This window comes from Eleginops maclovinus, chromosome 6, assembly GCF_036324505.1.
Source record: "Eleginops maclovinus isolate JMC-PN-2008 ecotype Puerto Natales chromosome 6, JC_Emac_rtc_rv5, whole genome shotgun sequence".
Classification (NCBI taxonomy): Eukaryota; Metazoa; Chordata; class Actinopteri; order Perciformes; family Eleginopidae; genus Eleginops; species Eleginops maclovinus.
Window position 1 is genome coordinate 22910040 of NC_086354.1, and position 14152 is coordinate 22924191.

The 14152-nt window shown below is 41.4% G+C and overlaps 1 protein-coding gene across 7 annotated transcripts in view; it reads right to left on the bottom strand.

The window, feature by feature from the left end:
- LOC134866079 (partitioning defective 3 homolog) overlaps nt 1–14152 on the bottom strand; it is a 244430-nt gene that overhangs the window by 52513 nt on the left and 177765 nt on the right. For 5 of the 7 annotated variants that reach the window (XM_063886011.1, XM_063886007.1, XM_063886009.1 and 2 more), the window contains one exon: nt 8734–9012. The exons of the other annotated variants lie outside the window; for them this stretch is intronic. In XM_063886011.1, coding sequence (XP_063742081.1) covers nt 8734–9012 — 279 coding nt within the window. The remainder of the gene's footprint in view (nt 1–8733; nt 9013–14152) is intronic. 7 annotated transcript variants of the gene reach the window in all.

The following is a 14152-nucleotide window of genomic DNA, read 5'->3' on the forward strand; positions in this document are numbered from 1 at the left end:
ACATGTGTTGGATTACAGAAACATGGGAATGAGAGGGAGATAAACAACACAGATGATGTCTGTGGGTAAGTGGATTATGGGGGATACTGAGACTCCTTTCCACTGATCTTATCATACAATATAAAACAGTGGCACCTACTGTCGCTCTATAATTGTGTAAATCCAACAAAATGATGTTAAACCTCGATGAAGCTCTCCAGGCTTTTACATTTATGTGTGTGTGTGTGTGTGTGTGTGAGTTTGGGTACTCCTTTGTTTGTGTTTGTGTTCCCAGCTGGGGCTCCTTGTCTCAGAGGCTCCTGAACAGAGAGGAATGTTGGATAAGCTGCGTGTTTACACATCAGGGAAGGAAAGAAAAGGCATGTTTGAATCCATTTATATTACGGTTAAGCAAAGTAGCCTAAGTCTAAACTGTTTCGGACCTTGTTCAAATTAAGACTCTCTAATACGTACGCACACTATAAAGGTTACATTGGCTGGATTACAAACAGAAACCCTGAAATTACTGTAGACCGCATTTTACCACTTCTGGGTTGAATTAGTTCATTGTTTGTTCCCAAAAGAAAGTTCTGTTGTTAGCACAAGCTTTCTACGACGTAAAAAAAGGTCATTGAATACTGGTGAAGTTCTAAAGCTTCTCTGTGTCTTGGAAATGCTAACAAGTTTCAAATAAACGACTAAGCGTCATCACGCCCAACATTAGCCTCCTTTAGCTTAGCGGTGGTGACCTGAAGTCATGTGACCGTGCTGTAGTTCCTTTATAGCCCAACATTAGCCTCCTTTAGCTTAGCGGTGGTGACGTGAAGTCATGTGACCGTGCTGTAGTTCGTTTATAGCCCAACATTAGCCTCCTTTACCTTAGCGGTGGTGACGTGAAGTCATGTGACCGTGCTGTAGTTCCTTTATAGCCCAACATTAGCCACCTTTAGCTTAGCGGTGGTGACCTGAAGTCATGTGACCGTGCTGTAGTTCCTTTATAGCCCAACATTAGCCTCCTTTAGCTTAGCGGTGGTGACCTGAAGTCATGTGACAGTGCTGTAGTTCCTTTATAGCCCAACATTAGCCACCTTTAGCTTAGCGGTGGTGACCTGAAGTCATGTGACCGTGCTGTAGTTCCTTTATAGCCCAACATTAGCCTCCTTTAGCTTAGCGGTGGTGACCTGAAGTCATGTGACCGTGCTGTAGTTCCTTTATAGCCCAACATTAGCCTCCTTTAGCTTAGCAGTGGTGACGTGAAGTCATGTGACCGTGCTGTAGTTCCTTTATAGCCCAACATTAGCCTCCTTTAGCTTAGCAGTGGTGACCTGAAGTCATGTGACCGTGCTGTAGTTCCTTTATAGCCCAACATTAGCCACCTTTAGCTTAGCGGTGGTGACCTGAAGTCATGTGACCGTGCTGTAGTTCCTTTATAGCCCAACATTAGCCACCTTTAGCTTAGCGGTGGTGACCTGAAGTCATGTGACCGTGCTGTAGTTCCTTTATAGCCCAACATTAGCCTCCTTTAGCTTAGCGGTGGTGACGGGGGTCATGTGACCGTGCTGTAGTTCCTTTATAGCCTAGCTTTAAGCTTTTTATCTCAAAAATCATAAAGTGGTGTTAGTATGGGAGATTATCCGGCTGAAATGTAAGTATGATAAACATTTTATAATTTATTACAGAATCAAATTAAAAAAATCCCATTGGAAGGCGACGGAGAATTAGCGATGCTAACGTTACGATTGACCTCCAAAAATACGTGATTACTGCACCCCTCTATATGTTTTTGTGAGGTGGTTTTCAAGGTACGATAACCATCTCTGAATATATTACAATAATAGTAGAGGGTGAGAGAAAGGCATATTTTTACCCCCAGGATCATCTTGCAGATTAATTAGCCAAATTGTTTCAACCGCGCCATAAACAACAACAAATCATTACAGCATTTTACCCAAGGCTTTGTTTTCATTCAGCAGCCTACCTGCCACCTTATCTGTGGCACACACACACACACCTTTGACCTGTCACTCCCACTCCTCTACATCTCTAAAATACACACAAGCACCTGAAGAAAAAGCCATGAAACACAAAAACGACACAAACACCAGCACAGATGCACGATGCAAAACAACGTCTGCACACAGCATGCATGCAGTGAAGTGCACATGCATACACACACCCACACCCCCACACACACACACACACACACACACCACCTTATCAGCCTGTGAAAAGCTGCAAGGCGACTGCTGTCTGTTTGTTTGTCTGCCTCGCTGTTTCTGGTGTGTTTGTGATACAACACGACCGCGTTCCTCCCCTCCTCTGAGGGCCCCTTATTCCCCCGTCGGAGATGAAATGTAATGGAGCCGATTCAATAAGAGCGCTGCCTCCTCGGGAAAATGCGGAGAATCAAATCACACCAAATCCCTCAGAGGCTTCCCAGCATTCACTGCTGCCTTGTAGTTGCGAGGGGGGGGAATAAAACAATGGCGGCTAATTCACTTGGCTCTCTGCTGCACACACACACACACACTCACACACACACACACGGATGGAGTGTCACACAGAAACATGTTGAGGGCTAATAAAGCTATTAAATAACACGCTAATATAATAGGATTTTAATAAATGCAGCTTATCAATTTGCATTTATTGGATCATCTACTGTGACTTTTTACTTTACAGTTCTTAGGAAAAACATGGCAACAAATGTCACAAATGGGACCCGTGTGAGGAATATTTTTCTAGCTGTCATGGTGGGAAAACATGGGGGGGGGATAAAAACACTAAGCTTCGGACAATATTTTGCTTGGCAGCTTGAGGAGGGAGCAGAGAGACCACCGTTGTCCCAGCAGCAGCAGCAGCAGCAGCAGCAGCAAGGTTATGTAATTTGGTTGAGAGGCAAAACAGAAACACTTTAAAAAAAGACCGTTTCCCAACCTGATGGTACACCTACGCACCAAACCAACAGCTGAAACATCAAGTGCTTCAGTGGAAACATGCAAAACTTCCAATATATGGCCTTGTTAAAACATGTAGCTTCAAACCGAACACATAAAAAGAAATCCAAGAGACGCGAAACTAAATGTTACGAAGCAGGCTAGAAAGGAAAACGAGCTGAATGTTGTTTTAGGTTTGATGCAGCAAGACTGGAGTCTATATAACGGTCATGCTCCTTAAAGCAGGGGAAACGGCAGACGGCTCCCAAAGGTTTCTGAAGCTCCTTCTTGGCCTCTTGGGTTGTTTTTGTTTTCAAACCTCTGCAGTGAAATTGAAATGTCTGACGGCGGTATGTTTGAAGGAAAAAAGAGGGCAATTAAAAAATGAATTCCAATAGATGTTTGTGCAGCTGCGTTTTATTTTTCCTTCTAAAACATTCCAAACATTGCGGTGCAAAGAAAGGCAATTGTGCGTTTTACCACCCCCCCCCAGGAGGCGTTGACGCAGGGGCGGCGTGATTCTGGTAATCTCATTTGGACATAAAGGAAGAGTTGTGTGAGGAAGTGACAGGATGGATTTAGATAGCATGCTTCAGTTAGATCATTGTCATTCTTCCTTTCATTATTACCATACAGTAAAAGATTAAAGGGGCCATACCATGTACAGGTTCATATGTGTATTGTGTCTCTATACATGTTTTCAAAAAGCTCTGCATTTTTCTCTTAATGCCAGTCTTTTCACCCTCTGTCTGAAACCACAGCTGGCCAGGCTCTGTTGTGATTGGGTCAACCACATATCTCTTTAGTCATTGTGGTATCTGTCATGTAATTACACAGGTAGAAATCAGCGCTGGTTTTAAACTTGGTAATGCGATTAATTTGCGTCAAAATACATTTTATTTTAATCTCGAAATCAAAAATTGACAGCCCTAGTTTCTTCAAGAAAAGAAGAGCAAAGGTCGAACTCTTTTAATGAGGTCTATGCACGGATGGTTCATCCAATCATCTGTCAATTTTACGTTTAACCTGCCTGTACTGTTCCAAATTGTCCACAATGATTACTTCTCAGATGGGTCTGTGTAAACAAACCATCTGGTGCGTAATTCTTCAGCACATAAAAGACAAAATCACACTATAGTACATTTTTACTTTATGGTTATTACCATCAGTAGCAGCATCAGGAGTAATGATCACAGCAAAGAGTTGAAGTAGAGGCAACAAAGGAAGGATTCTGTGTGCAAAATGTAAGTCTTACACCCATTAACTTCCATGTGAGTCACTGTGCCGTAGTTCCTTTATAGCCCAAAATTAGCCACCTTTAGCTTAGCGGTGGTGACGTGAAGTCATGTGACCGTGCTGTAGTTCCTTTATAGCCCAACATTAGCCGCCTTTAGCTTAGTGGTGGTGACGTGAAGTCATGTGACCGTGCTGTAGTTCCTTTATAGCCCAAAATTAGCCACCTTTAGCTTAATGGTGGTGACGTGAAGTCATGTGACCGTGCCGTAGTTCCTTTATAGCCTAACATTAGCCACCTTTAGCTTAGCGGTGGTGACGTGAAGTCATGTGACCGTGCCGTAGTTCCTTTATAGCCCAACATTAGCCGCTTTTAGCTTAGTGGTGGTGACGTGAAGTCATGTGACCGTGCCGTAGTTCCTTTATAGCCCAACATTAGCCACCTTTAGCTTAGTGGTGGTGACGTGAAGTCATGTGACTGTGCTGTAGTTCCTTTATAGCCCAACATTAGCGACCTTTAGCTTAGCGATGGAGAGGTGAAGTCATGTGACCGTGCTGTAGTTCCTTTATAGCCCAACATTAGCCACAAAGGGAGGACTTTGTGTGCAAAATGTAAGTCTTACACCCATTAACTTCCATGTGAGTCACTGTTTTACTGTGCTGTAGTTCCTTTATAGCCCAAAATAAGCCACCTTCAGCTTAGCGGTGGTGAAGTGAAATACTGGGTTATTCTCTGAGAAGCAAATTGCAGTTTCAATCACTTTTGAAGCTCGTTAAGATTAAATAAAGCCTTAACATCTCTCTGGTAGCTCTGACCTCTTTTCAGTTTGATTCTGAGTCATGACCTTGTGACAATCACACTTGGCAGCATTAACAAAAGGGCCATACAAACCGACTGTGACACTATGAGAGCCATATCGGAGCTGATTCGGGGCATAAAATGATGATAAAATTGTGAATTAAGAAGGAAAAAGATGAATGTGCTTCACTGCAACAAACAGGAACTGTAACCACTTCAGATCTTGCTTCTTATTTATGAAAAAATAAGTAAAAAACACAAATCCAAAGTATGGAGCAGACTCAACGTAATCTAAAACTGTTTAACTTATCGCTTGGTTTCAGGAGACAGTGTTGGTGTAGGAACAGAATAACATTTTCCTTCTCTCTCACTTTCTATAGACGTGTTATCTCTTTGATCAAATCTCCTCGCTGCTTAAGCTCTGATATCAGAGTGCGCTGCCATTCTAATCCCATAATAACAAACACTCCCGCCGCCGGGTGAGGCTCCCTCTGTCCCTCCCTCCTCTCGCTTGGCATGGCAGGGTCTTATTCACTTCCTGTTCAGTAGGGGGGCAGGCAGGAAACAGGGAACACGCTTCCTGGTTCTCTCAGGAGGTGTATTTTTCTAGCGATCGGGGAGCTGGGAACGCAACGTAATATGTTCGAGGATTTCAAGGCTGTAATCAAATCCTGCTGAGGAGGAACGCTTCAAGTCTGGGGTACCGTGGGTGGCTGAGACGGGAATAGTAGACGTACAGTAGGACGGATAGCTTTTAAGTTTTAGTGCTGTGTCAATACATACAACTTTATCGGTGTAAGCAGGAATGGATTTGAACCAAAGCGAGACCTGATGCTGGTTTTAATTGAACAGATCAATATGACCACAGCTTAAAGTGTGCCCTAAAGTACATCTCAAGAGGAACTATAAAGCATAATAAACAATAGAAGCTGTGTGGTAATGTAATCCCTTTTAGGCCTGCTCATTCTTCACTATGTATCTGATTGATTAACCATTTTACCTATACATGTAAATATATATTTAATATGAATCCCAAAGCCAAAATATATTCTCCTCATTAACGATGATACTTTTTATACGATACGATTTTTATCTTCTATTTTTTCTACTCATTTATTTCTAATTATGTGCAATACTTGTTTTACATGCTGCTGCAATGGAAACGACGCCCAATTTCAGATAAATAAAGTATATTTTAAGTATATTTCTCTTAAAAGCTGCACTACTCTCCCCTGTAAATTGCAGTGTTTTCATATTTGCTAAAAAAGAAACAGGTAACCTTTTTATTTTACTTACTTTTCTTTGTATTTCAATTTTTGTGTCACAATTTTTCCTTATATTTTAATTTAGCATGATAGATTTTCAAATAGCTGTTTTAATAGCACTATATTTTGCTCCTTTTATACAAATTAATTCCTCTCACTGAGTCTATGAACGCACCATTTACACCAAAACAAATGCACCTTATGTAAAAGCAATATATCCAATCCAAATATTACACAAGATAAATCTGAAGCTCCTCACATTTAAGAAAGTACAACTATCAAATACTTTATAAAGTTGCGTAATAAGGTACCAAAACAATCATCAACACTGAAAGCATTTACAGCGTTAATCCATCATCCTGCTGTTGTTGCTGTGGGGGGGGGGGCAGCTTTCTTGCAAAACTTAATAAACCCAAAATGGTATGAAACTCCCTCTTGAGTTCTGAAGGGAAGTAAAACTGCTTATGTGGTGAATGAGTGAGCTATTAACTTTATTATAAATTGTGATTGGAGTCTAAATCAGGAGTGAATTCCCTCACCTAATTAAATAAGACTCCCCTATCTGAAGTGCCAGTGTTTTATCTTCTGTTGTGCATCTGCATCCGTCCACACCGGACCGCATCGGGATTTAATAAAGAAAAAACTGAATGTGACAACACAATGAATTATGAATCAGTAGGAGCTCCTGAAGTACACCCCGGCTGCCGGAGCCATCTGGGTATGTGAGAAAACCAGGACTAAGAAAACTCATTCGCTCGGCTGCGGATGTTCTCCCCCGCACCGCCTGCGTTTCTGCTTCGCTGCAGGCTTTCCACATCGGATTCAAGTTCCCCAAAATCCATTTTAGACCCACGAGTCTCTCCGTGCATTGATCGGAAGGAGGATTAGAGAGCAGCACACATTGCTGAGAGCTGCTGGAAAGATGCAGGCGTTCAGAATATTCTGGCTTTTATTGGCCGGTTATCACTGCAGTGGACTTTAGGCTAGAAGTTTCCAGAGGACGAAAAAAAGTACTTGAATAACAATAGTAATACCACAATGTAGAAATGCTCTTTTGCAAGTTAAAGTGATGCATTTATTGTTTCACTTCACTAAAAGTACAGAAGTACGAGCATCAAAAGCAGTCATAATGCAGAATGGCACTTTTCAGAATTACTTACTTTTAGTTTTAGTTCTGAGATTAAAGTCAGAATTTGAAAAAATAAAGATTGAATTCTGAGAAAATAATATTTCAATGATTTCAGATTTTATCCCCCCAAAATTGTGACTTGTTTCTCAGATAAATGTTCATAGAAACAAAACAAAATTTAGATTTTAAACGCTGATCTAAAAACATCACTTATGTTGAGATTTGGCCCTAATCCTCTTCCGTAGTGATGCCTTAATGTGTTTGTCATATTCGCTTTGCAGCTGGTAAAGGTGGAGCTTACTTTAATGACTTACATTCTTCTGTAATTAATGTAATCTCTAATAATACAACACGAAAAAGTATATTTTGAAGTAATAATATTACCCGGCAAAGTGACTCAAGCTGTCACATTAATGTAGTGGAGTAAAAAGCACAATATTTGCTTTCAAATTGTGGGGAAGTAGACGTATAAAGAAGCATACAATGGAAAGTAAAAGTAGATGAAAATTGTACTCAAGTTACTTTCCAACACTAGAAGTTTGTCACTTGGATGCTGTAGATAAATACAGAACATATGCACAAAACAAAAGGGTGATCTTTTTAAAATAAAGCGTCATTCCTGAAGGTGTGAAATGTTGGTGGCTGAGGAAAAGGTGGAAACAACAAGACTGGCAGAGAGAGAGAGAGAGAGAGAGAGAGAGGTAGAAAGGTCAGGGGAGACAGAAAGAGAGACGGATATTCAAAGGTTCCCATTCACTCACTGCCTCCCTAGAGTAATCCCAGATCACCCCCCCCCACACACACACACCACCCTGGAGAGCAGTGTATTGTGTGTAGCAGTCGGCGAGCTGACATTTACCGCCTGCCTTCTGTTGCTCTGATTATTTGCTCCTCCAGGTGTAATAGCCAGCCGGCGCAATAATGCTGCCTCAGAGTTACGAGGATGGGGAGGGCCTGGACGGACCTTTAACTGACACAGCGTGGAGGAGGGCCAGGCTTTTCAATTGGAGGTAAAAAGGTTGCAGGAGCATGAAGGACACCTGGCTTGAGCGAACATGTCTTCCTACTGAAGGGCGGCACATTTAATTGGAGGTTCATCGCTATACGGACTCCTGCAATATTCAACGACTCGTAAAAGCACGTTATTTGTTGGAGGTGGAATGAAGTGTGAAGTATTGTGGAGCTGCACATATATCGTGGCCTACAAATCATACCTTACAGTGTTCACACAACACATTTTTGGGCACATATCATCTTTAAAGTGAGTGTCACCCACTAAATCATTTGGGGAATAAAAATCTAATAAAACTAAAAAATAATTGATAGATAAATCTGGTTTGAGGGAATGACTCCCATCCATTCTCCTCTCCAAAAGCATGAAACCAGGCCTACCTGTCTGCAGACGGGGGCCGCTCGTTGCGGGCCTTCACTTGGGTGTAGAGGGAGTCGGAGTGCTGGTGCTGGTGGTGCGGGTGGATGTGGGGGTAATCGTCCCGGGGGCTGTGGGGCCGGCTGTGCCCGCTGTCCACGGAGCAGTTCAGGGCGTTGATGCCCGCGTATGGGTGGTCCTCCTCGGAGGCCCTCTCCTGCGTGCGGCTGACGTCCAGGATCTCGGCGTAGTCCCGTTCCCGGGCCTGGCGCTCCCTCAGCTCCCTGGTCTTGGCCTGGATCCTGATGGTGCAGATTGTGATAGACACTGTAGGTTTTCTGGCTCTAAATGCAATGCTGGGTCAGGAAAAGTGCCATGCGGTGTAGCTTTGGGCTGATTCCACAATCATCCATGCAGTTTTGGTGCTGTGTTGTGTAGCCGTAAAGTCTTGTTTTAATGGAGTCATGCAAAATATACCTTTATTACTTCAATTGGATCCTCATTTGCGAGGTTAGCAACACTACTTCCCCGGGTGAACACTTAAAAGCGTTCACCTTTCTTGCATTCATGCATCGTGTACCACAAAAGAAATCTGAGTTTCTTTTGTCAAATCTAAGCTGAACAGGACATTTGCTTCTAGCTCACACTTCCATCCATAACAGAAACTGACCCTGGAAAAGACTGGGAGAAGAACACTCCAGAGTCCCTTCCTTGTAAATATTATACCAGTGCAGTTATTACATTTTCAAGAACATTTCTCGAGCAGAAAAGGCTTCATTTATTCAATTCAGCCAAAACACAGAAGCACAATTAGGAGGTAATACCACAGAGCTTATTTTCCTCATGGCTTAATCTAAAGGTAGTAAGCATTCTCTCTAGGGTCCACAGAAAAACACATTCCTCTTTCTTGCATTTATACATCACACAGAGCCACAGAAAACAGGTATTCTATCATAAAGTGTCAACTTAAATTAGCTCAATTGGAAGCAAGTGACATTTGCTTTAAAGGGCTATCCTTAAAATGTACCGAGCAGAGGAAGAGTGGCAGAAGAATAGTGTCCCTACATTGTTAATAATAAGTGTTGTATTTTAACTTGGCAGAATATTTACTGAGTCGAAAATGTTTGAGTTGATGAATTACGCCTCAATTACTGGAGCAAAGTGACTGAAGCTATAGGTAATGATACCCATGTGAAAGAGGATTTTGTTATACTGCTTGGATTACAATGTCCTTAACAGACAGGTGAATTACAGACCATTAACATCTGATTATTTATCAATAAACGGCTTCTCTATTGTAATCCTAGTAAATAAGACCTACTAAATAACACTTTACATAGCCCGATGGATCTAAATCACAGTGATGATTGGATCCAATTCCACATTGAGGGATCACTTTGTGCAGAATACTTCCTGTTAGCATGTAATTGACATAAGGCACAGGCAGAACATAACTGCATATTTAGTACCGTGCAGGAACGGTGACTGGAAATAAAAATCATTTATGAATCATGGCTAAATCATGGCTCCGTGGGAAATTCAAAATGCCACCTTACTGGTTTCCATTCAGTCATGTTGCTCTGTACTGTGCACGCTGCAGAGCTGTAAATCTCAGGTGTCACGCTAACAAAACACCAGACGACTCGCTGCAAATAAATGTCGCTTTTTAATGATATATTCCAGTGGAGAGAAGGCATGCGGAGCCTGTGATTTATCCTGTTTTTCTACTGAATAATACCGTAAACAATATTTAATAGTCTCTTGGCTCCACATCACCTAATAATAGGAAGTGACTTGTATTCAGAGTGCTGCTAATGTAAAGCTACCGTGATTTTCTCTTTCAGACACACACCTTTTGACATCTCTCTGTCTGACATGCAGCACAGCTCGCACACACACAATCTCTTTAGGCCATTATCTTGTGAATAACTGGCAACGTCGTTTTTCTACAGCGGGGGGACTACCTATCGCGCAGCCCCGTAATTACAGCCTTGCCAATTATCAGAGCTTTACAACTACCAATTATCACACTGCTCTCTTTTCTCCAGGCCGCTTTTTAATGGCAGAGGGAAAGAGAATGGGACAGCCGCCGTGACGAGGTAGGGGGTGCAACTCCACCGAGCGCTCAGCGGGCTAAATCCTGAAAAGCTTCATACAGAAAAGTTGCATGCTGTGCATAATGGAACAATAAGTCCTAAAAATAGGAAGGCTCCACCATTGGAGGTACATAAAATGGATCAAACATATGTATAATACTAAAAACGAGGCAGCTAATGTGGCTTTAAAGAGGCCCTGTCAAGCTTTTATTTGTTTCAGTTTCCTGTGTGTAATATAGGTTTTAGTGCATGTAAATGGTCTGCAGAGGCTCAAAACCCAATCTTCTATCCAGAGGACTCATCTGTTCTTCACTGAGATCACTATGTGGCACTTCTATTGGCTAGCGATCCAACACATTGTACGTGATAGGCTAAGGGGCGTGACATCTCTAAGCGGTTGTCCAATCATGACACAGAGTCGGCCAGCAAACCAATCAGAGCAGACTGGGCTCTGGTTTCAGACCGAGGGTGAAAAGAGGTTCTGCAGCACAGGCAGTATGAGAGACATAAAGAGCTTTCTGAGCATTAGAGCATGGACACATGTCCCAGGAGAGGAACAAAATACCGATTTCAACCTGAACAAGATTTGGACTTTTTTTATTTTCACTTTTTTAAAAAGGATTTAAATTATTATTTTTTAATTAATTTGACTTTTTGTTCAAAATTCACCTTTTTTTCATAATTTGAAATTTCCCCACATCTTTCTCTGGATTTCTTTTTTTTAAGGATTTCAAATAATTTTCTCAACATTTAGAAGAAGAAGAAGAAGACATACTTTTATAAATCCCTTACAGGAAATTGCTAGACTGGGCTCTGGTTTCAGACAGAGGGTGAAAAGAGGTTCTGCAGCACAGGCAGTATGAGAAACATAAAGAGCTTTCTGAACATTAAAGCATGGAGACATGTCCCAGGAGAGACACTAAATATAAATGAACCTGAAGATGAGCAGAATATGTCCTCTTGAACAGACCTTCACCGCGGTAACATCTGTTTTAGCTAAATGTGCACTTCTTCCAAGAACTTAACCCGTGTCACATGAAAGCTGGTGGACTTTCTAGCTGTGTCTGCATTAGTTGTTGACTCAGCAATTATCTAATAGCGCAGCAGGAAACAGGGCCCTTGAGAGATCTATCTTTAAACCCAGAGGAAAAACAGTGTTTTCCATCAGAGAAAGCAGCAGCAGAAGTGGGAGCCCATCCTGATTGTATACACAAGCGCAGTGGCTGATAAGATAAGGCCAGACATACCAATCCGGAGCCTGGCCTTCTCCGAGCTCCATAATGAGGCAGCGGACGGGTCAATGGGGCCGCTGTGTGACTGAGGAAGGATGCAGCTTTGAACCAGTTGTGTTGTGTGAGAAAGGACACAATGTGAATTCTTAGGAGCTGAAGTTTTAAAAACAAAGACAGTGAGCTACATGTGTCTGGTCACAACATGTCTGAAATATAAAGTGTATGCATATGCTGATTACAGAAGTAAGGGGGACTTTTCATCATCTGCTGCAGATTGTTTTTTAATAGCATTGTTAGGTCTTGCAACTTCAGAAAACTCAACAAAAGAAAGTCGTAACCCTAGCCCTAACATTTAAATTGTTCAGCCAAATCTCTAAAGCTCAGAAATATTTAATTTACAATTAGACATTATAGTGTCACTTCTAGGTTTATGTTATTTAATGGGAAATGCAGAATATCCTCACATTTTTAAGTCTGGTCCCAACGTTAAATAAATGGCAATGAATTGATTATTTAAATTGACATTTGTTCAAAACATTTTTCTACACTCGTAAAGTCTTAACTGTGATTCAAAAGTTCTCAGAAACAAAAGAAAAGCAGGTTTACTTAACTATATGTCATATTTTAAGTATCAAACATACATCCTGTAATCATTAGTCATATTTTACCCTCATACTACTTCTGCTGCTGTCTGAAAAAATCCGTTTTTCTACCAAAATTTTGCTAAATAAACTCCTTCCATTTATCCAGAGACTGGTTCATCATGTACGCTTGTCAGGACACAAATTGCTTTCAGTAAAGCAAACACTTCACTGTAATAGCACTTATTTGGCAGATGTGTATTTAGTCTTATTTTAGGGGGAAGAATTGTGTGAATTTGGACGAAACAGAACTATATATGGTAAAGGAGGAGTAGCATTATACAGCTGGAGTGTTTTCTATGGATCTTTTCGGTCCTTCTTGGGCAGAAAAACTAGAGTAAATCAAAGATGACTACAGCTGTATTCCTTTAAGACACAATCTAAGCCTCCATCTATGTCAACATGACAAGCACTTAGACAGCAGTGTTTCTAAAAATGTACAACTGTGCAAATACAATTACCCTGATTGAAATGGGACAGGACGGAAAACCACACTTGGCCTCATCATTGACCTTTCATTCCCAAAATATTTACCTAAGGAGAGCCCTGCTTTCTTTCCAACGGCTAGCCTTGATGAGGGGATGAACATACTCTTAGCGTGAAGGGTAAATGATGAAAAAATAAAACTAGCGAAAGAGTCAGAGGTTGAACAAAAAGAGTGAGTAGCATATGAGAGGCAGAGACAGCAGATAAAAGGGTATAGAAATGGCAGGATGGGACATTACGGTGGAAGAAATGTGTTTGACGAGTGACCTTTCCACCACATCGAGCCAGAACAATGGTCCATTATGTGCTATTGTACCCGCTGCGTAATAAACCTTCCTCTTAGCGTGAGTGCTGACACAACCGATAGACACGGAGAAAGGCAGGAAGTACATGAAAGGAGATGGTCCAGCTGGATAAGATGGCTGCTGAAGGTCCTTTTGGATTAATAACATTGGATATTTGCAAATGTTTAATGTGGGACGAGCAGTCGGTATGCAAAGAGAATATTGCAAGACGTTGGAAGGGCAGAGGATATTATACCGTATAAGTACATCTGGACATTTTAATAAAAGGACACATTTACATTTAAAGTCTTGAGCAGGAAGAAGTATTTCCAATTATTCATGTGGATGCATCAGACCTTCACATATAGAGTGAACTATGAATATTTGGCCGTATCACTCTTAAAGGGTCCCTATTAGGCAAATGTTCAGGTTCATATTGGAATTTTTACCTTTGGAGACCATTTACATGCACCAAAACGGTTTTAACACTATACCGATAAGGGAAACTCCCCCAGATCTGACTGACAGTCACAAGGAGTGTTGAATCTAAATGCTATATATCTCTTAACTAGAGTACAATCCTTTGAATCAATGGCAATGACCTGATGTCCATAAATGAACGGTCTGTATCAATGTAGAACACATTATTATTGGCCAAAGAAACTCAATATTAGTAATTAAAGTCAAGGATTGCCTCCCACTG